Raw genomic sequence first — 25,897 nt, 5'->3', positions numbered from 1 at the left:
TATCAATTTAGTTTTTTAATACGCAGGTCAGGCCGAGCATTAAAAAATAGAAATTATCATGTGCACAGCATTGGTGAGCACTGTTTTGTGAAAAATTTGAGGTAGGTACCCTGCTTCCCCGAAAATAAGACCTAGCCAGACAATCGGCTCTAATGCATCTTTTGGAGTAAAAAATAATGTAAGACCCGGTCTTATATTATATTATATTACATAAGACTCACTCTTATAGTAAAATAAGACTGGATCTTATATTAACTTTTGCTCCAAAAGACGCATTAGAGCTGATTGTCCAGCTAGGTCTTATTTTCGGGAAAACACGGTATGTATTTGGGGATGTTGAGTTACTGTTAAAAAAAAAATGTTTGAGGAACATTTCTCAAGATTTCTCAAAGTAAAGTGCTACATTCGGAAACCTAAAGTTCCCAGGACCCAGTAATTCCCAGTAAGACCACAGCCTTACCCCCTAGAATAAAGTACTCCTGGTCTGCGGCACGCAGCAGCCCTACGAGACACTGAGGTAAGTCCCGAGCAGTCTTGCATCAAGGTGACAGGTATCGCATTCACTCTGGATCAATTTACAAGCACATTGGAACTGAACTAAAATGTCACACTGGGTGGGAAGTGACATAATTCCAGAATCATTCAGTGAGTAGCTGAGGGCTTGCCTTATGCACAGTGGTAGGGGAAATACTTTAGGAAGCCCTTCCTCACACAGAAAGAAAAAGCTGGCAGGTACCCAGCAAGCTACAATACCAGGCAGCAAGTTGTGCGCGTCTGAAGGCGGGGAGAGAGAAAGACACATGAAGCCAGGATGATCCTGGAAGCTGAGGCAATCATGGAGGGCAGCAGAGAGAAGGGGCAGCAGTGTCTGTGCAGGGCCTTCGTGGATGTGGGAGCGTCTGGATGGATGCAGACGCATGGCACAGGGAAGCGCTTAGCAGGTACAGGGAACAAATGGGCCACGCCACAGACGCAGACAATGCCAGGATCACACCGACCTTCTAAAGGGGTTTCTCTTTCTGATCGCCTGTGATGCTTCTAAATTTTTGTATAGATGTGGGCTTACAGAGAGTTCTAACGAACACACCTGTTCTGTTTTCTGTACACGTTGCCAGCAGCTTTAAAACAATTACTCCCGCAGTAAAACAAAAATTGAATAAGTTGCGTTTGGTGCTGCCAAGAATAAATCAGAATGCCACTGTCATGTTCAAAATTACCACATTTTTCTGGGGTTGTATTTGATTCTGTCCTGCCAGAGAGAACTGCAGGAATGACTGAGTATTTTGCACCAGTATGGGTCCTACAGATGTGTAGCAAGGCTAGATGTGACGGCCCAACACCTGGTAGAATGCCTCAAATCATGATGCTACCCAGTGTCACGGGCCAGAGTTACCCGCTGACTCTGACGGAAGCAATGTGAACATCAGCTAAGGGTCCTCCACCGCTTATACTGGTGTTTTACAAATTTCAGTCATTCACATTCTGTCACATCCACAGTCCAGCTGTACTATTATTTACCTAATGTTTTTCTCTAAGTTTAACTCATGTTTAAGTTAAATAGCTAGGAAATCATGAGTTTGGTATGCTAGTTATGTTTCTTCTAATAGTTACTAAAAATATATACATAACCATTAAAATAAAATGAGTCCTCTTGGGTGCTGTTCTGCATGCCTTGTGTTGCGTACACGTGTGTCACACCATGGGAAATAATGGCTTACATTAAAACCCGCAAGCATCAGCCTATGTGTTCTGTATCTTGGAAAAATAGCGAAAGTCTTAGATATTTTATCGTTTCTAAGGCTGGAACATATGTGACATTAGCTTTATCAGGATGAATGTGGGGACAATCCTTGTACTCCATCCCTACCTGACCCCTTTGTATTTCATTCTAAGGGTTCTTAAACTTTTATTCTCTGTTTAAGTTTCCAAGCTGACCCCTACCTTCACTTGCATATATTCTGACCTCTGATTGCAGGGAAAGAAATAAAGGTATGATGCCACTTTGACTTCCTATCTTTTACCTCCTTGCTCACTCACCTTTGTACTTCCTACCTGTGTCAAGGGATGACGGGGTGCTATTTCTTCCTAAAGCCAGCACCCTTAACTGGCCCTTTCCTGCAGGACCCTTTTCTGTCCTTACACTTCTACTGTCAGTCTTCTCTGGTTCCTTCTTAGGCTACACACACGGTTAAGCGTCCCTCTTACCTTATTATTTGACACATATCCTGGTGGTTCACAACCCTTCCTTCAATCCTACTCCCCCCTCAAACACCCTTTGTCTGGTCTCATTGCCAAATGTCACCAGAGGGGTCTACACTCATGGTCAACCCCCAGCTCTCCCTGTTACTTTATCCGTGTAGGGTACTCTGGCTTCTGTCCCACTGCTCCACCGACACTGCTCTTGTGAAGGTAATGATGATGCCGGCATTGCCAAATCCAGCCACCCCTTTGGAGGGCATGTCCTCCTCCACCCGTCCATCGCACTGACACCTCTGAGGGGTCTCTCCTCATCCAGCCTCTGTGACTCATTCTCCTGGTGTTTCCTTCTGTACCTCTCCCTCAGCCTGCCTCCAAGCTCCCTGCTCCCCCTAATCCAGCAAATACTAAAATGTGTTCCTGGCATTCCTGACCTGTGAAGTCAAATAAACTTGGACAGCGCTGCAGACTGTGTATTTCTTTTGTAGAAGCACAATGCACATTAGGCTCTGAGACATTCTGCACCAAAGAAATATTTAGTTTGGTGAACCTGGAGCCACTAACACTTAATTGACCATGGAACCCACTTGCTGGAGGGGAGGGGAAGTGAATCTTATGAGAACTGAGGAATTCGGGTTTGTGGGTAAAATATATCTGCTGCCATCCTTTATTCCTGCACATGTGACTATTGGTAGCAATAGCAACACATGACTGTAGACACCTGAACTGTGGCTGCTGTGAGGTGTAAAATACATGCCAAGTGCAAAGACCAAGCACGAAAAACCCCAGAATGTAAAACAATGCTTTAATAATCCTTGTACGGATTACATATTAAAATGCTGATATTATGGATACTACTGGGTTAAGTAAAATAATTACTAAAATTAGTTTCATCTCTTTTTTTCATGTGGCTGCTGGAAAAATTTAAATTACATTTGGGCTGCATGTGTGACTTACACTGCATTCCTATTGAAGAGCTCAGCCAGCTGCTACAGTTTCTATTGTTTTGTTATGTTCACAATTAACAGAATGCTCCATGGCTTCTGTTATTTGCAGGATGAAGTCTTTGCTCGGTAGCATGAGGTACCAGGAGTCTCCATAATCTAGCTACTGCCTACCTTTGACCATGCAGCCCACCTTTTAGCCACCTTAGCCTGGGCTCAGTCCTCGTGATGTACTTTACACACTGTCCAAGGCCCTCTTCTCTGCACGGAGCCATCTTACTAACCCTTCACGAGCGACTCACGTGATGTGATCCTACTTTGCGGAAACCTCTCCCATCCTCTGTCCCACTTGTCCCCAGACTGCCTCTCCTTTGTGTTTTGATGGTACTGGTTTGCGTCTGTATTTGAACACTTCACACACTGTAACTTGTATTGTAGTTCATCTATATGAGGTCTGACAATTAAGTTTGTGAACTTGCTGCAACGATGCTGCTAACCTTTTCTGATATCATAGGGTAATTCGGGCTCTGACAATAAAGTTCGCAAACTCATCCTAGAAAAAGTGCTACATACCTCATTGCTGAATATCACTAAGGTCACCTTTGAAGTACTCCCCTTGGGAAATTATGAACTGTCGCCAGCGCTTAGTCCATCCTTCAAAGCAATTTTGGACTCTTTTTCTGGAATGGCCATCAGAGCTGTTGTTGTATTACCCTTGATGTCCTGAATGTCATCAAAATGTCTTCCTTTCAATATTTCCTTTATCTTCGGGTAAATAAAGAAGTCATGGGGGGCCAGAACAGGTGAGTAGGGAGGGTGTTCCAATACAGTTATTTATTTACTGGCTAAAAACTCCCTCACAGACAGCGCCGTGTGAGCTGGTGCATTGTCGTGATGCAAGAGCCATGAATTGTTGGTGAAAAGTGCAGGTCGTCTAACTTTTTCATGCAGCCTTTTCAGCACTTCCAAATCTGTGTTTCCCCGAAAATCAGACCTAACCAGAAAATAAGCTCTAGCGTGATTTTTCAGGATGACATCCCCTGAACATAAGCCCTAATGTGTCTTTTGGAGCAAAAATTAATATAGGACCTGGTCTTATTTTCAGGGAAACATGGTAGTAAACTTGGTTAACTGTTTGTCCAGTTGGTACAAAATCATAATGAATACTTCCTCTGATATCAAAAAAAGTTAGCAACATTATTTTGACTTTTGATTTGGACTGACGGAAAATTTTTGGTCATGAAGAACCGGCTGACTTCCATTGTGCACTTTGACGCTTTGCTTCAGGTTGTATTGGTACACCCATGTTTCATCACTAGTGATAACACATCCCAAACCATCGTCTTGCCTCTCCAGGAGGTCTAGGCGAACTTCAACTCTCCTTTGCTTTGGTTCATTGGTACGCTCCTTCGGGACCATTTTTGCACACATTTTTCTCATGCCAATATTTTCAGTTAAGATTTTCCTGTTTCTCTATCAATATTTACTTGGTCTGCTATGCTTCTCACAGTCAGCCGACAATTTTGATGCACAATTCAACAAATTTTTGCAGTGTTTTCATCAGTTCTGCTCATTACTGGCTGCCCTGACCTCTCCTCAGCAGTGATGCATTCTCTCCCCAGAAAAAGTTTAATCCATTTGTACACTGCCATTTTCTTCATGGCATTATCCCCATAAACTTGGACTACCATGTTCCTGATTTCACTTCCACTCTTGCCAAGTTTAACAAGAAATTTAATGTTCATCCGTTGCTCTAATTTAAGCTCAGACATTCTCTCAATGGCACATAAAAACATGCAACAACAATAATGAATGCCACTCAGCAAGAACCGCCACACGTAGACACGAACACAGCAGTGAGACACTGACATACCAAGGTTATAAAACCTTACCGAGCAGTTTGTACAGTGCTGCCAACGTAAGCGCACGGTGGCAAGTTCACAATCTTAATTGTCAGACCTCATACATGTCATCTATATACAGATAATACTCCCAAATACATACCCCAGCCTGAATATCTCCTTTGAACTACACCATATATTCTAAACACATTCTACTCAGTATCTCCACTTGGATATATAAAAGGTGAGTGAAGGTAAAATATCCAAAACCAAAGTCCTAATCTTCATTCCCCAACCTGTTCCTTCTTCATTATGCTCTACATCAGTTAATGGCAATTCCATTTCTCTGGTTGCTCAGGGCAAGATCTTTGGAGACACCCTTGATACTTCTCTTCTTCTTACACTCCACATTCGCTCCAACTGTTGGGTCTCTCTTCAGAATATACCCATAAACTGACCACTTCTCCCCATGTCCACCACCATCATTGTGACCCAAGTTGCCACTATCCTTCATTACTGAACTAGCCTCCTAATGGGTCTCCTTGCTTCTGACCCTTTCCCCACCCCCACACCTCATTTTAATCTTGTAGCAAGCCAGAGCTATCCTGTTAAAACATATCAGATCATGTCACTCCTTTGATTAAAACTCTTCAGTGGGTTTTTCTCACTCAGAGCAAAAGCCAAAGTTCTTCCAATCAGTCCACAAGAAACTAAAAGGTCTCTTCCATCTTCCTGGTTATGCTTCTGTCCTCATTTCCTCCTCCTCTTGTTCTTTCTCTTTTTTAGCCACACTGGCTTCCATGTTGTTCCCAAGCATTTCAGGCATGCTTCTGCTTGAGGCCCTTGCATGTACTGGTCCCTCTGCCTAAAATGACCTTGCAGCAACCTTCTAGGTTTCCTCCTCATATACCTCACACCCCTCAAGTCTTTACTCACATGTCACCATTTCAGGGAGACTTTACCTGAGGAGCCTGTTTAAAACCAAAATCCCTCTGTATCCCTCCCTGCCTCCCCAGCACTACCTTTCCCTAACCTGCTTTATTTTTCTAAGATACTATATACTTACTCATTTTGTTTGTTTTCTGTCTTACTCTACTCAACTGTCAGAGTAAGAGGGCAGAAAGTTTTGTTTCTTTTATATTCTGCTATGTTCCAAGTGTTTGATACATAGTAGGTCTTCAGCAAGTGTTTATACCATGCTTCCCCAAAAATAAGACCTCACCGGACCATCAGCTCTACTGCGTCTTTTGGAGCAAAAATTAATGTAAGACCCGGGCTTATTTTACTATAAGACCAGGTCTTATCTAATATAATATAATATAAGACCAGGTCTTATATTAATTTTTGCTCCCACAGACGCATTAGAGCTGATTGTCCGGCCAGGTCTTATTTTTAGGGAAACACAGTAGGATGTGATTTGAAGATAAATTCTGAACTGTGGGAAACAATACATTGATATTAACTATAGGTGGTAAGTAAGAATGACGAAAACTTCCTGGTAAGTTCTTTCTGGTAGACAGGAAGAATGGGGAAATTAAAAAAAAAGAGAGAGAGAGAGAACATGGTTATTATCAGGCCAAGTTCTAGAAAAATAATTAATTGTAGGCTGGGCTACAAGATCCCCACACCTGTGTTAGGATGTGGAGACTGAGAGACAAATTATGAATAATGGTTATGAAAACTACAGTTGGGAACAACTGTTCTAAGTTACAGTGCAAGCAAGAACAAGAAGTAAATGGCGTGCTTAAGAAAAAAGAGATTTGTGAAGATTCCAAAAGGCGAAGGACAAGAGAGTTTGTGGTGACCAATACACAGGGCTTGTTCAGACTGTCATCATAAAGCCCCACAAAAGTCCCTGACCCTACTGAGGAGAGCAATGCCGCTGAACACGGCTCTTCCCTGGATGCCCAAATTAAGTAGCCAGAGTATTGCATAATGGTTTTCAGTCTCACTGTGTTCAAGCTCAGTGAAAAGAAAAGATTTTAACAGTAAATCCAGATGACTAAGCTGTGTGCATTTCCTGAAGACTGCCCTTAAAACTGAAGTTTTATCAGGGCACTAGAAAATTACTGGATATCTTATTTTGTAAAAGAATAGCCTTTATCTGTGTGGCAAATATTTACTGAGTGCGAACTATATACCAGATATCATGCTACCACCATGAAGCCATACATATTTGTGATTTTGTTTTTGGAAATTTAAATAAATCTTGAACAATTTTTTAAACTCTTGTATCTTTTTTGATGCCTGTCAAGTTCACTGCCATCAAGTGTTAGGTCGCTCATTTAAGCATAAAAATGGAAGAAGTTTATGTTGTTTTCAAATGCTGAAACCACTGGAAAGCAAATTATTTGGCTTTCAGAAAATAGAAGTGTTCTAGAACTTTAAAAGCAACTCTACTGATAAATGCAAAGGATGCAGATGGATAAATGAATAAAGAAAAAATTTATTGGCTTTATTTTTGAATCTATGATAAAATGTCATAAGCCTAAAGGACAGCAAAGACCTCCCAATGCAGACAAAGTGCTGACTTGACCTCAGAAAGCAGTTAGTTCAAGATGAAATCTGCATCACCTTCTAGTCTGCCAGAGTTATATTACTGGTTCAACTGAGGAAATTAGTGTGCTCTTCAGAATATAGAATATTATGAAGAGATGTCACGAAACAGTAGTTTATATTCAACTAACACAGACCTTTCAATTCTAACAATAAACATAATTGTTACCAACATGTGTATGACAATTTATAACCTTTGATTAATCCTGTGAATAACTGATGCAACTTTGATCCTTATTGCATAAATATATGGAGAGTCTGAAGTCTGGTGGTTAGGTCACCCTGGAGGATGTAGAGCTACTAAATCCTCACATCTAGGTCTCTTGATTCAAGCCTTAATTAAGACATGCCAGGCCATTTTAAACGGTGCTCACACTGCAAACCTATTTAAGGCAAAACACTGCAATAGCATGTATAAACTTGACCTGGTCTTATGCTTGCTGAACTGAATTCTAGAGGAAAAACGGTTTTAGTATAAATATTCTGAATGCCAAATCTAGCCCAGAGAACAGAAAAAGCCAACCGGGCCCTTCCTCTCCTTTAACTCTTTATTGTGTTGAAGGAACATAATTGGTTTCTTATATACCCCTCTGTCCCACATGCTATTAGTAGCTTGAATCCAATAGCCAATTTCAAGTCCACTGTTCCATATACTTCAGCACTTTGTAGGGGTGCACCTATTACCACAGCACTGTTCGGGGGCAACAAGGGTTTCACTTGCACGCATATATTTTTTTCTCAGTATTACACTGAACAGCCTGCTACATCCCTAATTTTCCCTAATGGTGTGATCATACAGCCCATATTTTCAACTTGTTTCTGACTATATAATTGGATACTTTGCCCCAAAATGTTGAGCTTAGGACACACTAATTCTATAGCACTGCCTGATTCGGATTTTATGGTGGCTGACATGACCACTGGGGACCCAGGGATTCCAGGAACAGGTCCTCCTAGTACCTTGAAATATAACTTGACCAGCCTGGATTCATTCAAAGCAGTTAATTCTCTTTACTCTTTTCTTACCTATATCTTGGAATTAACTGATGACTGTTCTGCTTTTGTGATGTGGAGCAACAGAAGCTCCTAGCTAGTGGAAAGCACCATGGGGATGGCTAACAGAACAAGCTTTGAAGTCACATCTGAATTTGAGTCCCAACTCCACCCATTACTAATCCAGAGACACACCCAAAGCGCTTAGTCTACCTCTCAGTGCACAGGAAATGCTTAGTAACTGTTAGCTGTTATTTCTAGTATCTGTGTATTAGACATTGAACTAGTGCTTCAAAAATCCCTTATGTCTCATCTGCAATGTATGAGTCACTAGCGTCACTACACAGACGAGGCTAAGGCTCAGAGGGGAGAGCTTGTAGAGACAGGACTCAAAGTAACCCTCCCACCACGCTCATTTTATCATTCTCATTAAGTCATTTTCTCTTTTGACAACAGCATTAAGACAACTCTCTTAAGCACATCATTCAAAATTTGTTGCTCTTGTTTAAAACAAAGTTTAAAAAGTGATTATGAGGACAAACTACTCAATTTAAAAAATGGGGAAAGGCTCTGAATACGCATTTCTCCGAAGAGGACATATAAATGGCCAAAAAGCCCATGAGAAGATGGTCTATATCATTAGTTACTGAAGAGATATAAATCAAAACCACAATGAGATGTCACTTCACACCCAGAAGGATGGGTATAACAAAAAGTCAGATAATAAGAATTGGTGGCAAGGATGTGGAGAAATAGAAAACCTCATACACTGTTGGTGGGAATATAAAATGGTGCAAAGATAGACTGGCAGTTCCTTGTAAAGTTAAACACAGAATTACCCTTTGACTCAGTAATTCCACACCTAGGTATGTACTCAAGGCAAATAAAATACAGAATTACACACAAACGTTCATAGTAGCATTACTCTTAATAGTGAAAAAAGTATAAACAACCCAAATGTACATCAACTAATGAATGGAAAAACAAAATTTGGTATATTCGTATGACAGAGTATTATTTGACCATTAAAAGGACTGAAATATTGATACGTGCTACAACATGGATGAACCTTGAAAACATTATGCTACGTTAAATAAGCCAAACACAAAAGCCTCGCACATTTTACGATTCCATTTCATGATATGTCCAGAATAGGCAAACCTACGGTGACAGTAAGTAGGTTATTAGTGGTTGCTTAGGGCTGGAGGAGGGGTGCATAGGAAGATAGGAAAGTGGTAGCAAAGGGTACAGGGTTTCTTTTTGAGGTGATGAAAATGTTCTGTAATTGACTGTGGTAATGATTGCACAACTCTGTGAATATACAAAAACCACTGAATTATAGACTTTGGGGAATCGTATGGTATATAAATTATATCTCAGTAAAGCTGTTACTGAAAAAAACTGATTATGTTCAGCTTTCTCTTCCTGGATACTATTCTTACAGATTTTTATCCTTGTTTATTATTTAGTCCTTGCCTCCTGGTCTCTTCTCTGTGTGTACTTTTTACATAGAGAAAGCACTGTACAGCCTGATTTTTCCTTTTTTCATTGGTTCAAGTGGTGGTTGTACTGCAGGAACTTCGTTATTATAAAAATGGCAGCAATATTAGCACACTCTACATTTGTATAGAGGTTAAGAGCATGGACTCTGGAGCCAGACCACTTGAGTTTGAACCCAGCTCACAACTTGTTAGCTATGTAACCTTAGTCAAGTTACTTAACCTCTTTGTGTTTTCGTTTTCCTATCTGTGAAAAGAAAATAATAATGAGGTAATACATTTGAGGACGTTAGAAAAGTACCTAGACTAATAGGTAGGTGCTTAATAGAAAGCACTTTCCTTCTTTTTACTGGTATGAGCAATGGATGTACAGCCAGACTTCATTATTTTTTAAAAATGGTGGCAATATTAGCACAGCAATCTCTTCGTTCTCCTGGAACCTGTTTCCTGTCTCCATGGGTTCCTTTTGCTATCCAACCCTTAACTGCTGATACCTTCAAGGTCTGATTTTCTCCACAAGTAATCTCATTTACTTTTACTGGCTCAACAACTATCCATATTCATTCCACCAGCTGATATACCTCAGATGCGGTATATCTTAATTATATCTGACTGCCTGTTGGACAATTCTATCTGAATGTCTCACAGACACTTTGTGGTCAAAACCAAACTCATCTTCTCCCCTGATCTCTGATTCTTTACTGCAGTTTGTGGCACCATTACTTCACCTTGTCACCAAGATATGGACTTTTCCACTTGCACACATCCCACCAATCCCCAACTCCTGCCAATTTCTCCTCAGAAACAATTCTTAACTCTGTTTCATCACCTTTTCTCCACTTTGCTTCCTATCACAATCATCTGGGGAGCTATAAAAAAAATCCCCAAGCCCAGGGCACACTTGAGGCCATTTAAATCAGGACTCAGGCATCAGTATCTTTTGAAAGCTTCCCAGGTGATCCCAATGAGCAGCCAAGCTAGAGAATGTGACTTAGCCCTTGGTGTCTCCCAGCCTCCACTTTCACTGTTCCAGGCCTTGCAGTCCCCTCTGACAGGAAGGAACTGCTTATCATCACACCTCTCCTCCTGCACCCATGCTGTTTCCTGTCTTTATCATACTCTCCACCACCCCACCCTGCAATCTGGTTACTCCTACTTATCTTAGGATCTAGAGGTTACCTTCTCTAATCTTTTCTCTAATTCACCAATCTATGGTTGAATTACATATTCCTCCTTTGTACTCTTGGTGTCCAGGAAATACCTATCATTGTGCTAAGCATGTTGTTTTATAATTATCCGCTTATGTGCCTGGTCCTCTCACAGAGCTAGGTACTCCCTGAGGCTAGGACCATATGATGCTCATTTTCATATTCTCAAAACTTAGTACACTGCTTGGCTTTATGCAAATACTCAATACACGTTAGTTGAACGACCTTCCAGAGACGAGGAAAGGTTTCTTTGGAAAGAGGTTATTTATGCCAGACATTGATGGATGGGTTGCATTTTGATTCATATTTTTTACACTCAAGGTAAAACCAACTTGATTACTTAAGTGTACGAGGTGTGATAAAAAATACTGTGAATGTTTAAATTAAAAAAATTTATTACAGTAAAAGACACATTGCCATTAATCTCCCTCGAAATACTCCCCTTTGCTTCGAACACGCTTATCCCATCATCCTTGCCACTTTCTGAAGCAAGTCCTCTTTCGTGTCTTAATTGCACTGTCATGGCCGCCTCGATGTCCTGAATCGTTTTGATTCTTTGGGGAAGAGCCAGAAGTCGCATGGTACTAGATCTGGTGAATAAGGTGGATGAGGACACACAGCAATGTTTTTGACAGAAATTGTCATACCAGAAGCAATGTGTGACATGGAGCATTGTCATGATGTAAGATGATTTACGACACACTTTAAAACACACCTTCTCTCAACCGTAGCTCACACCTGACTGACTGCACTGAACAAGTTGAAACTTGTCACACACTTTTACTAAGGTTCCATGCGCCGCTTCCTGTATCGAAGATCCCTGCCTTTCGGTTGGATGGCACTCAGCAGCAGCATTCACCATATTTTGTAATCACAATGTAAAGGCTCCATGTCAAACATTGCTCCTGGTTTGGCAATTTCTGTCAAATAAAAATATTACAATGTGTCCTCATCCACCTTCTTCACAAGATCTGGTACCATGCAACTTCTGGCTCTTCCCCAAAGTCAAAATGACTACGAAAGGTAAACATTTTGAATCAATTCAGGACATGGAGGCAGCCATGACGGCGCAACTAAAGACACTCACGAAAGAGGACTTCTGAAACTTCAGAACTGCTTCAGAAAGTGGCAGGAACGATGGGAGAAGTGTGTTTGAAGCGAGGGGAGTATTTTGAGGGGGATTAATGGCAATGTATCTTTTACTGTAATAAATTTTTATGTCTTTTACTGCAATATTTAAACATTCACCGTATTGTTTGACCACATCTCGTAATACTCTGTTTAACTCTAGTGCACCCAAGCATTCACTGCAGTATCTTTTATATACTCTTATTTTGTACTAAAAATGTCTTAACTACATTTGCAATGAATATTAACTTGTAAGTTCTTTCCAATCATTTTAGAAAAAAGTTGGAGTAGAAATTGTAGTAGTTTATTATTATCCTAGATCCTATTTTCTTTTACCTTCAAATCAAAATTTCTTTTGCTTTTGAGATACATATGATTGTCTCAGATAAAACTACTTCAACCTTGACCACTTAAAAATTTATTTTGCCCCCTGTGATATAAAACAATGAACTGACCTGTACACAGAGACTACATTAAGGACAGAGAGAAATTCCAAAGCAATTCAATCATGACTACATAGAAACAATTAAAAGTAAGTTTTAAAGAATGCTTCCAAAGAAATACACAATACAAGTAATGTAGTTTGTGTCCTTTTAATAAACACACTTGCATAGTTATATTACAATTTTGTAAAAATAAAAACAGATTACCTCATGCCGAGCGTGCCTAGCATTTGCACAATCTCAATACCCTTAACACTATAGTTTTCAAGACACACAAAATAAAAGTTTAAGGCAAAAAACAGCACTTTGCAACAATTTAATAATTTATTACATTACAGTAGCATCACAGCAGCATCCAACAATGCCACTTTAGATAAAACTCTCAGTATTTCCATTATAGATTCTATTTACAAGGATTTGTAACTTGGTAAAATTCATTCTAAGAAAATTTGGCAAATAAAGCTTTTGGACAGGGGTTGGCATTTCTTTCTCCACTTTCCCCACTTTCTTTATTTTAAACTATCAGTATTCACATTGTATTTTAAAACACTAAAATAGCAGTTACAACGTTTTAATAGTTCTATTATTTTTACATAACTCTTTGAGATAAAGTTTTAGAGGAAACTCTACAATGGGTTGATTTAAATTTTCCTATTTTTCTAAAAAATCAGCTTTGGTTTTAGAACTGATTTTTTCATTGCTGGAAAACCCATCAGATTTAATCACATACTTTTAAAATGATTATCACATATTACAATTTTTAAATAAACTTTACCTCCTACAGAATTCAGATTTATTCCATTGTGTTCCCATTTTAAAATTCTGTGTCCCTGATAAACTCTTTCCTTCTAATGTTACTTTCTAAGCAAAGTGAAAGCTGCCTCTTATACTGAAGAGGAAGAGAGTAAATACATGGCTGAATACGAGGTATTGCATGCACTTCTAAGGACAGGTTATTATTATATGTCATACTTTACTTTTAGCTTTCTCTCAAATATACGACAAAATACCTACACAAAGAGAGGTATTTCAGTAAATACAGCAAGTATGTTTTCCAGACCAATATTCAGCATAAATATGCCATTATGTGATTCAGTCCATAGGTACCTGATGAATACGTTATTTTCAAATTGATTACAGATGCTAAGCTCTACTTGAATGACATTCTTAATAATCTATATTTATCAGTGTAAAAGTGAAATGATTTGAGCTATAAAAATACCTTTGAAATAATTTATCAGTGTATAAGTCCAAATGCAAAATCATAAAGAGAAAATGTTATACCAGATCATGCGGCTAATTAGCAGTGGTCTGATTTCTAACCTCAGGGTTTAAAATGGACTTAAACTAACTGTCCTTAATCTGCACCCAAAAAGGGCGCAAAAGCAGAAAGTTCAGAACATAAAAGGCAAGACCAAGTAATCTGCGCAGTTTGGAAGATCAGCTGAACTCACAAGGAGTCAATCTTTGTACTGTGTCCTTTAGTGACTGCAGACGAATCTGTTAGCCCACCTGTAAAGTGGTATTATTGCTTTCCTATAAAAGCATCACGATGATGCCAAATGCTGAAAATTGAGGTGGTCTAATAACTACAAATACCGACCCCAGGGAGTACACATACCTATCAGCACACATTCCAATAATGGGAAGTATTTTGAAACACAGACATTTGACCTTTGTGAAGTTCTAACTAAACTGTTGACTCTTTCTCAAGTGTTGTAAAAAGTTAAGATTTAGGTAATGTATGACTGAAATGATTTATTCATAATGTGTAGGCACAGTAACATAAATATTGCACAAAATATGCCTCTAACTTAAACTCAGAGATATAAAACTGTATTTTACTCTTCTTAAAGAACTCTTGAGGAAATAGGACTCTGTGATTGTATGTACACTTTTCCTGATACTACTTTGACATTCATAAACAGTAGATTGCACTGCAGTTTGTAAACATTTTAAATTGCATAAACTTTTCTTTGATTTTCAAATACAGTTTAATACTGTCCACTAAAACTCTTTTTTGTTTCAGCTAAGTATTCTCACATTTATCAGTTTATAATGTTTATTATCTTTAAAGTGTTTTCCATACAAGAAAAACAAGTAAAATCCTATGCCAAAGTAGCCAATGCAGTTGAAGAATAGATAACAGCCAGAAAATTCTGGATGATAAAGTCAGTCTCTGGCCTCAAAGCAGCTTCATGGACAGAGAGGAACAACAGCTCTCACACATCTTTCCTTCACTCAAATTCATTCGTGACTAGACAGAGTCTGTATGCCTGCTTCAGGGGCATTTAAACTCTTCAAGGACTCCTTATGATCTTTACTAAATACATTAAGAACAATGTTGACCAGTGTCTTTTTGTGATCTGGGACATGTAGTCACCTAATTAAAATAGGTAACATTGACTTTGAAATATATTATAGATATAAATGCTCTAAGCTAGGAAAGGTTTCATATTTCACCGTCAATGATGGGAGCCTTTCATTCCTCAAAAATAATACATTTTTAGGTCATCAGTGAAGAAGTAACAAATAACTGCTGCAGGATTAGCCCAGAGCATACAAAGGTCCCCAGGGAACTACCCCAGTACAGGGCCATTCCTGGGCACCTCAAACAGAGGAAACACATCCCACTCTGTACATACGGATGGGGCAGGTCACTTTCCTCTTATGAGATAAGAAAAGCGCCCCCAAAGCATTATTGCTCCCACCCCAAAATACACAGAAAATAGAGAAAACATTATTTCCAGTTCTTGGCCTTTTGCAATCTTAAATACTGAATCGCGGCATATTAGAAATTAATAAAGTAAACAGTGCATATTTGGGGACAAATCACATATTGAACCATTTAAGAGCTCACTGTGATTAGGATTAGATCAAACATAACAGCAAAACATAAGCAAATTTTATCTGAATTCTGTAATGAATATACATGTTGCAATAACGTTAAAAAAGCATGGCAACCCATTCCACACCAGCAAGAATAGTTTGTGCAAATAGTGGGTCTTTGTGTGTTTGAATTCCCACCACGTAAGGGCAAACTCAATGTGCACGCTAATGACCTACAATTACCAAATTAAAAACAAAGTTAAAAGATGCCAGAGTGAACAGCAGGGAAAGCCACACAAAGACCCACTATCCTTTAATTTGTTACAAATAAATTTTAACTGTAAGTTAGAAACACATAGAAATAATCACAAGTGGCTCTAACATTCAAATGAAGTGAATGGATTGTGTAAGAGATATTTGATCAGGGCTGCCTGCCCTGCCTCCACGCTAGAGTCAAACTTGGATAGTGGGTCTCTGGGGTGCTTTCACACTGGAAGACAACATTGGGTCCTATAAAAAGAAAAATGAGGAATAAAATGAACAGAAAGCAAATTAAGTGGGTGAGAAAAAATCTGACTAATAACATGCAACATCAACCAAATAAATTTGAATTATTACTATTCTCAACCTTTAAACAATACAGTCACACACTGCTTAACGATGGGGATACGTTATAAGAAATGTATCACTAGGTGATTTTGTTGTTGTGCGAACATCACAGGGTGCACTTACACAAACCTAGATGGCATAGTCTACTGCACACCTAAGCTATATGGTATACCACCATCACATACGCAATCTGTCGTTGACCAAAATGTCCTTATGTGGAACATGACTGTATCCTAATTGCATAATAGAATGATAATAAGACTTCTAAGGGCCCAAGAAACACAAATGATAACCTAAAATCTAACTGGTTTTTACTGACTCATACATGCCTGGCTGTTTTTCCTTTAGAACAGCTTTTATTTGTTCTTTATATCCCGTTATAGAAGACTTAATTGGAAAAAAGACTTAATTGGAACAGCTTTTATTTGTTCTTTATATTCCCTATTATAGAAGACTTAATTGGAAAAAAGTGTTCCATCACTGGAAAACAAGATAAACAACAATAACAACAACAAAACACATTTGGAAAACCATCAATTGACATCAGAGACACTATAGAAGCCAAATGTGCTGACACTGGAATGCTGCCGAGAATCACTAGCCAAAGCCAAAGATCTTCCAGACCCAGTAGGTCTGAAAAGTCTCTTCCTCTATCAGGCACCTCAGGTATTCCTATCTGATAAGATAAACTGGCAAGCACTAAGAACTGTCAAGCCATCAGCAGAGCTTAAAATGGTCATTCATTTAGGTAACCCAAGTTGTTGTAATTTTCTTTACTACTTCTCCTGAAACCCTGAGAAATTTTCGAGACTGTTCAAACCATAAAAAACTGGACTCCTCTCACCTCCAAATTGGGAAATTTAGTTGCTTTCTCTAAAGGACAGTCTTCTCCCAGGATAAAGCTCCGAAGTGAAAATAATGCACAAATATTTCAAAATTATAGTATAAAATAAATTCATAATACTTGCACTGAATCATATCTCAGCTTTGGCTGGGTTACCAATTATATGTTCTCAGAAATTAAATTAAAATGAAAGGCTAAATATTTCAGATAATTTCACAAGAATGATGTATTTTTTTAAACACAAAGAAATCAAAAGGATGGGGAAAAGTAGAATCCATTTTATAAAGGTAAAAACTATTTTCAAGTACTATTTATTCTTTAATTTATTATTAATGTATGTTTACTGTCAAATATAAGAAAGGCTGGGTAATTGCCAAGAGGTAATTTTATGTAACACCAGATACCACACTTTTGAGATCTGGAGACTTGTTCCAAAAATAGTGAAATAGATATTGATTTATATATCTCTTATGGATGAGGTATCTTCTAAAAAAATCACCTAATGACAGTTTTGAAAACAATTTAAACAGGTTTTAAATTTTCTTCTAACCTGGATAATGTGTAAATATGTGGGAAATAAATGGGAAGATGGCAAAATTAATAGCACCTGTATACTAAAAGGGTAATTCTTAATAGTAAATAAGGAAATTACTAGCTACTCTTTATTAAGCTGAAAAAGATTACTGGATGCTGAAACAGCATGGTGGTAAAGGGAAACTGCAGTATAGACTGCTTTCATACCAAAGAACCCACAGAAGAATCATACAATTTTCAGATACAGTCTAATAGTAAGGCCTGAAGCTAAGAAAAAAAGTATTTAAAATAAAGCAGTATAACTTTTGATCTTCTGAAAAGTTTCCTTTTGCATTTTCTTACTTTAAACATTAAATTAATGTATCATTTGTAACTGAGTTTAATATCTGATGAACAATAATAAACGCAGTGCTGCATATTAAAACTTTTGCACTAGTCGAGAGGTAAAAAGTTTGCTATTACTCACACTGTTGACTTGGATCTGAGTCTGTCGTCATCTTAACATAGTTTGAAGGGAAGAGACCAGTCACCCCACTGATTTCGCCTTGCCACCAGTCAGGATCATCTTTGTTCAAAACATTGATAAGTTGTCCCTTGGAGAAATTTAGCTCGTCCTCATTATTCGCTATATAGTCATACATAGCAATCACCTGACACACTACAGAAAAAGAACAAAACAACAAATGTAACAAATTAATTATTCCCACAAGGACCACAAGTCAAAATTCCCCTAGGATTTAAATTACTCTAATACTAAGTGTTAAAAGTAGCCTGCCTAAAATTTCCCTTCAGTGGCTCTCTCCCACCCTTCCTTACCCAATCCCTATTTTACAAAAACAAGAATCTCCAAACTGCAGTTAAAAATCCAAATGAACTGCTTCACTTTGAATATGATAGTACAGTAATTCCACTTTGAAAATTGTATGGAGTGAAATGGTTCAAGTATCACTAAACAGCTGGCTGTTTCTACACAGAATTTTTTAGAAAAGAAGTTCTCATTATAACATACTTTTAGGCAGAGGTCATATTTTTCAGAGTAAGCTACTCTAAGAAGTTGGTGAGTTTTAACAAAACTTCTCCCAGATGAAAGGCAAGTTAACCCATTCCATACCAGGATGAAAGGCAGGTGTAGTTCTTTCACTACTTGGACCCAAAAGTTTAACATGGCTGGCAGGAAACCATCCTTTTTGTCGCTTTTTTCCTCTGGCCTGTAAAATTAGCAAAAGGAATATGAAAGATGAAATTAAAACCAATTATTGAGACAGAAACTAACAGTGAGAAAAACTCTACCTATGTAGTAAAGAAGTAAACCTTGACCAAAGAAAGGTCTGGCCTTTGCCTTTGGCTCCTAGGAGGCAATCCCTACACCTCTGGAATGTCCTGACTGATGAGTGTTTTAGGGGAGCCTTGACCATGCCAAAGAGTCTAACAATATGATTTATGGTGGGTGCTCTGGGTCATGTAGTATGAACCCAACTTCTGGAGAGGCTGGAGACTGAGTTCAGCCATGTACCTGTAGGCAGCCAACCATGTCTATGTGACAGAGCCCAGTGAAAAACTCTGGACACCAAGGCTTAAGTGAGCTTCTCTGCTTGGCGATACTCCATGGGTATTGTTGCCAGGAGAGGTTAAGGCTATCCATGACTCTGCTGGGAGAGGACAATTGGAAGCTCTGTGTTTGGAACCCTCCTGATTCTGTCCCATACATCTCTTCCATTGGCTAATTTTAACCTAAATCCTTTTGCTGCAATAAAATGTTACAATGAGTATACAGTAGCTCCCCCTTAAACCACGGTTTTGCTTTCCACAGTTTCAGTTACCCACAGTCAACTGCAGTCCGAAAATATTAAATAAAAAATCCCAGAAATAAATAATTCGCAAGTATTGAGTTGCATGCTGAGTAGCATGAGGAAATCTCGCGCCATCCTGCTCCGTCTCACCCGGGACAGGAGTCATCCCTTTGTCCAGTGTATCCACGCTGTGTACACTACCTGCCTGTCAGTCACTTAGCAGCCGTCTAGTTTATCGTATCGACTGTCACGGTATCACAGTATTTGTGTTCAAGTCACCCTCATTTATTTCATAATGGCCCCAAAGCGCCAGAGCAGTGATTCTGGCAATTCGGATGTGCCAGAGAGAAGCGACAAAATGCTTCCTTTAAGTGAAAAGGTGAGTACAGTACAGTAAGACATTTTGAGAGAGATCTCATTCACATTAACTTTTATTATAGTATGTTACAATTGTTCTATTTTACTAATAATTACTGTTAATCTCTTACAATGCTTAATTTATAAATTGAACACTATCATAGGTATGTATGTATAGGAAAAAATATGGTAAATGTAGATAGAGTTCAGTAGTCTGCGGTTTCAGGCATCCACTAGGGGTCTTAGAACATATGCCAGTCAGATAAGGGGGGACTACTGTGGCTTTCAGTGAGTCCTTCTAGCAAATTATTGAACCTCAGAGTGGGCCTTGGGGCCTCCGAACTTACAACTGGTATCACAAGTAAGGGTGGTCTTGTGGAGCCCTGAATCCTGCACTGGCCTCCCTAGTCAATATGAAACAACTGGAAGACTCAAAAGGAATCTCAAAGTGCTGCTGAAAATGCTATTTATAGAAGACTATTTGGAGATCTTTCAGGCTCAGTGTTCTCTGCATATTTCACAAAAATAATATATACATATATTTTTTGTTTGAAAAATTATAATTTAAAAATGTTTTTATTGTTTGGATCATGATCCAGATAAATTCAAACGTTGTGATTGGTTCATATGTTTTTTTTTTAAAATAATATTTATAAACTAAAAAGACTGTTTTAGAGTTCTCCTAATAAGTTCAAGTCAACACTTAAAATGGTATATCCATAGTAAACACCTCTTGGGACTTTGTTAATAATTAATCAGGAGATCACAAATAAAATTTCTGGAAAGCCATGATTCTGACTTAGTTGGGTCAGTCTTCAAAGCAAATCAGAAGGTGGAATTTCAGGGGTTATTCAAGAAGACATTGAATTCTGAATATCCACTGTTCTGGAGGAATCGTAAGACTGATATGCAAGAATGAAGCTATGTTTAATCTCCTTATTACAATCATATTATCAATCTTACATAAAAATAAAGCTATTATACCTCTCATCATCTTTTTTTTTAACAGGAGGTTTCTTATTTATTTATTTATTTTTCTCTCCTCATTTTTTAATCCTAAAAAATGCTCTTTAGTTTTTAACTAGCAAGGAAATTTGAGTAGAGAGAAAAGAACTCTTTGTATCAAAACATATGCAACAAATGTCTCTGTTAACATTTTAGGGGGAAAAAAAACAGGCTCATTTATACCTGTATTGCTTTTCCTTGCACTGATGTTTCAAAAATGTAAGACCATGAGGGAGCGGGGGGACAGTCTAATGGCGAGTATTTTCTCAGTATGCAGCCTGGATCATATTTTTTCTCCTAGAGACTAAATTGCAAGCCTGGGGTTATCCCAGGCAAAGATGATGCTATGCTTTCTTTTAAGAAGGTGACCTGTGGTTTAATCAAAGCAGGTATTATTGGAAAACAATTATGTCTTTAGAGAGAATTATTCTTTATATTTTTTATTTATAGTATCAATTCAACTGTGCTAAAAATGAACAGGGAAAAGACTAGAGAGAAATACTATACGCTAAAATGTTAATATTGATTACTTCCAAGTAGTTTGATTATAGGTAATCTAAAATTTTTATTAGTTTTATTTTTTAATGAGCATGCATGACTATTATAACAAACTGATACATATTATTTAAAGATTATTACCTGTAACTCCCCTTGCCACCACCCACTTGCATTTTTCTTTAGAATTAATATTAACTGCCCTGGTGCAAGGCTAAGTTGTTCAGAACCAGAAGCCACATATGCTGAAGTTACTTGAGCAATCTCTGAAAAGAAGAAAAACAAGAAACTTTGAATTCAAGACTACTAAACACTTTAGTAATCTTTTTCATTTCATTATTATACATACCAGGTTTCTTGTTTAATGTTCCAGATTTGTTGGCACTCCCAAAACTCTGTAAGGAAAAGATACACTGTTTTACCATTTTCCGACAATCCAGATACAAAAGTACAAATATTATTAGGGATTAGAGATTTCTAATTCCCAGGATTCTTGTTTCTTTGAATGAAGAGCAAATGACAATTATTCTTACATTGACCAAATAAGTTAAGAATCCAACACTTATGGGAGATCTAGTCTGCTAACTGAACACAATATAGATAAGCTGATGTTAGTATACACTGATTCAACAGGAAAAGTTCATTTTCTGAAAATTCCCTGAATGTTAAATGTGACTATCCAGGCCAAATACACCCCATTTATCAATGGGGTTAGCACCACATACAACCCACGTGCCTGGATATGTTATGGCATATGTGAGCAATGTTTATATTTTTATTTATTTATTTATTTTTTGCTATGATCCTCCTGAACCTAAGAACAAAAAATCCATACCCTAGCAACTATGACCTATTTGACTTTATAGGATAAGTTGGACTAACCCTGTTTCTTCTTTTTAGGAATGTGAACAAGAAAAAGGGAAAGGGTTAAATTCTTTTTCTGTTAGTGGACACAACTGTAGTAAAAGTACTGAAGCAAATTTGATGGTAGCCAAGAGTACTTACTATGTGCCTGAGCACTTACTATGTAACAAGCACCATTAAAAGAATGTTACATATATTCACTTAAAGAATTTTCACAACACTGTTACATAATTATGATTATCCCCATTTTGCAGAGTAGGAAACTGAGGCAAAGAAAGGTGATGTAATTTGTCCAAAATCCCCTAGCCTCCAAGTGGGAGAGCCAGAAGTCAACCCAGGTAGTGTCAACACATAGTTTGTGGATCCCCGGAAGGCAATCCCTGAGCTCCTTCTTAGGGGTATGGGAGGTAAAAACTATTTTCATAATAGTATTAAGACATTATTTTCCTCTTTCACTGTGTTGACATTTATACTGGTGGGCAAAACTGCTGATACCTTAGTACCAATCATGGCAGTGGTGCCAAATTATACTCATAGTCATAGTATTCTTCACAGCCATGTGCTCATAGTAAGACAAACAAAGCCAGTTTCACTTAAGAATGTCCTTGATCTAGCAGTAAAAAAACCTATTAATCTTAATCCTCAAGTACAAATCTTTTAAAAGTTCTGTGTGACTACACGAAATGTGCCTAAAGCATTTCTGCTGCATGTTGAAGTACATGGGTTGTCTCAAGGAAAAGTACTTGTATGATTAAATTGTGAGCTAAACTAAGTTTTTCATGGAACATCATTTTTATTTGAAAAAAACGACAATGAATTATTCAGACTTGGGACTTCGCAGACATTTTCTCAAAGACGAATGAAATAAACCTGTCACTTCAAGGAAAGCGGCTCATGAGATTTTTGCCAATGATAAAATTCAAGCTTTCAAGGGAAAACTAAAAATTTGGAAAACTTGTGTCTACCACCATAAGCCTGACAGTTTCTGACAGTCTTTAAAGTGCTTAAAGACTTTTCTATGAGATCAGTAGTGATATTAACAAATGTGATTTTTTAAATATTATATAATGAAATGTGTCAAGACAGGAAATATTTGCAAAACTCAGTGATTCAATATTTCACAAATGACCAATGAATGATGTTATTATACCATGCATAGGTAAAAGGTTCACTCAAAATGTATAAAACAGACTGGTGAATTTTAATGTAACAACAAAAAATGTTCACATATATGGCTTCAGATTCCATGTTGCAACTAACCTATAACAATTTAACACTTGTCAAGTTTTGGTGTAGTAGCATCAAAGAATATCCACAGATACCTGAAATGTTATTAATATAATTCTGTTTTCTCCTCATATATTTGTGTGAAGTTGAATTTTCTTCATATATTTCAACCAAAAGACTATATCATAACAGACTAAATATAGAAGCAGATATAAGAATCTAGCTCTCTTCAATTAAGTCAGACATTAAAGAGGTTTCCAAAAATATAAAACAATGCCACTCTTTTCACTAAACTTTTTTTTTGGAAAATACATAGTTGTTTTTCATAAATAGCAAGTTATTTATGTTACTATTCAATGGATTTAATTTTGCTACTTTTAAATGAAAAATATTTTTTAAATTTCAGTTTTAATTTCTAATATGGAAAATATTACTAGATATAGCCCGTATATTGAAAAAAAACTCATTTGGAGTCCCCAGTAATTTTTAAGAATGTAAAAATTTCCTGAAACCAAAACATTTGAGAATTGCTTCACTACACCATGCTAGTGGGAGGATGAAAAGAAGCAGGAACTCAGAACGTGGACTAGGTGATATTAACGTCAGAGCCTTAAAGATTTAACCATCCTTCAAGGTGGTCCCTTGGAAGCATCCCCGAACTTGGTACCCTTTCCTAACTTCAGTTATCATAAGGCCAGCCCTACCTATGGCTCTTGTTCTTAGAATTTCATGAAATCCTGTCTCCCTTATCTTTCTAACAGGATCCCTAATAATAAACTCTCTTTTACTGGAGCTATCGTAAGTGGTTTCCTTGTAACCAAAATAGCCTGACCAAAACCATAATCATGAGTCTGTTTTAAGTATGAATCTTGATGAACAAGATGTAATGATTTTGTTTCTATACAAAATAACTCTACCTCTTGATCTTTTGGTTTGACATAATTTGATGGAAAAATTCCAGTTCTATCGCCAATACTTCCTGTCCACCATTCTCCATCTTTCTGGGTCACCAATATTTCTTCACCTTCAGTGAACGTCAAATCTCCAGGTTCTACACTTGAATATGGATAAAGTGCAATATACTCTGTAGGAAACAAAGCAAAAAAACAAACAAACAAACAAAAAAAACAAACAAAAAAACCCCACTAAGATTACAGAAGTTTAAAAAAAAATTATGCTAATCGCCAAAATCTTGAGTAAATACACTGTAGAAAATTTTGTGACTTAAGGAAACTTAATATAAAGAGATGTTTAGAAAAAGGAATGAAGCAATTTAGTAATTTCTTAGAAACAGACTGACTTAACATAAAGCTTTACCATGGGATTTTTTCCCAATTATCTCATCATCATCATCCTCTCACAGAATAACCCCAAAATTATAAATAGTATCAATATGAAAAGATTTTTTTTAACCTTCTTACATGAAATATATTTTAATCTGCTAAGTTCTTTTCTCTTCAATTCTTTTATACACAGTTATGGAAATGCCCAATGTTCAGTCGACATCAGTACTGGAGGCCAAATTTCTTCACAATGACCCAGCTCCTAGCCTAGTGCTTGGCATGGAGTAATGCTCAATACATATTTGATAATGAATGACTTCAGTTCCCAGTATTACTGAAATTAACTGATTTAACAAAACAAAAAACGATACCAAGGTTTGGATGTGCTGCAACAAGCAAGGTCCTTTCCAAAATGCTCCTCACTACCTTCCTAGGCTCATTTCACAACACTCATTCCACAGTAAACTTCTGGCTCCTGTCACACTGGTGACCTGGAGCTCCCTAACCTTTCACAGCGATAACTTGGTTCATGCCATTCCCTCCGCCCACAAGAGCTTTCTCTTCCTTTGTCACTATGTTAAGACCCGACTCATTGGTTAGGGTCTTCAACATTGCCACTTCTGTGGATTCATAGGTCCCACTCAAAATTATTTTTTCACTCATTACAGAATTTATTACAATGTATGCCTACTTTACCCATTCTATGGTGAGCACTTGGGAGGCTGTTTTATTCATCCGTGCATATTTCAGGCTGTAGCATAAAATCTCTAATGTAGTAGATATTGAATAAACTGTTTAATTTACCATTAAACTGATTTTCTTGAGAAATATAAATAGAAAATGTACTTCAACTATTCAACTAATTTTACAATGGACATATATAATCTATTTAAAAACCTATGTAATTATTGATAAAAAAGTCTGCAAAGAGATTAGACAATCTTTCATTTTTCAGCATATTAACCAGATTAAAATAAACAACTCAAAGGGTTATAAAAATTTTTCTTTGTATATTTATAATAAAGTATATCCTAATTTTAAATCCTACTTAATGATTTATATGGTACACTGTAATGAAAATGCAATTTGTAAACAACTGAATGTACTAAAATTTCCTTACATCCTAAACATCTATAATCTGGATATATAATAACAGGACAACAAAAACCATCATGCTATCTCATTGCAATACTTTTTATTTATGATCTTATATATCAAGGTAGTCTATGGTGAATTTTTACAATACTGATTT

The 25,897-nt window shown here is 37.4% G+C and overlaps 1 protein-coding gene across 6 annotated transcripts in view; it reads right to left on the bottom strand.

Moving 5' to 3' along the window:
* ITSN2 (intersectin 2) overlaps positions 1–25,897 on the bottom strand; it is a 123,965-nt gene that overhangs the window by 18,526 nt on the left and 79,542 nt on the right. For 4 of the 6 annotated variants that reach the window (XM_033124600.1, XM_033124602.1, XM_033124599.1 and 1 more), the window contains 5 exons: positions 24,280–24,446; positions 21,621–21,666; positions 21,416–21,537; positions 18,736–18,832; positions 18,091–18,282 (listed from right to left, as the gene is read on the bottom strand). In XM_033124600.1, coding sequence (XP_032980491.1) covers positions 18,091–18,282; positions 18,736–18,832; positions 21,416–21,537; positions 21,621–21,666; positions 24,280–24,446 — 624 coding nt within the window. Of the gene's footprint in view, positions 1–12,942; positions 16,148–18,090; positions 18,283–18,735; positions 18,833–21,415; positions 21,538–21,620; positions 21,667–24,279; positions 24,447–25,897 lie in introns of those variants that run through there. The other 2 variants (XM_033124603.1, XM_033124604.1) reach the window with 1 other exon arrangement.

Source organism: Rhinolophus ferrumequinum, chromosome 13 (assembly GCF_004115265.2).
Source record: "Rhinolophus ferrumequinum isolate MPI-CBG mRhiFer1 chromosome 13, mRhiFer1_v1.p, whole genome shotgun sequence".
NCBI lineage: Eukaryota > Metazoa > Chordata > Mammalia > Chiroptera > Rhinolophidae > Rhinolophus > Rhinolophus ferrumequinum.
Note: the sequence above shows the minus strand (reverse complement) of the source record. Positions and strands in the feature narration are given on the sequence as shown.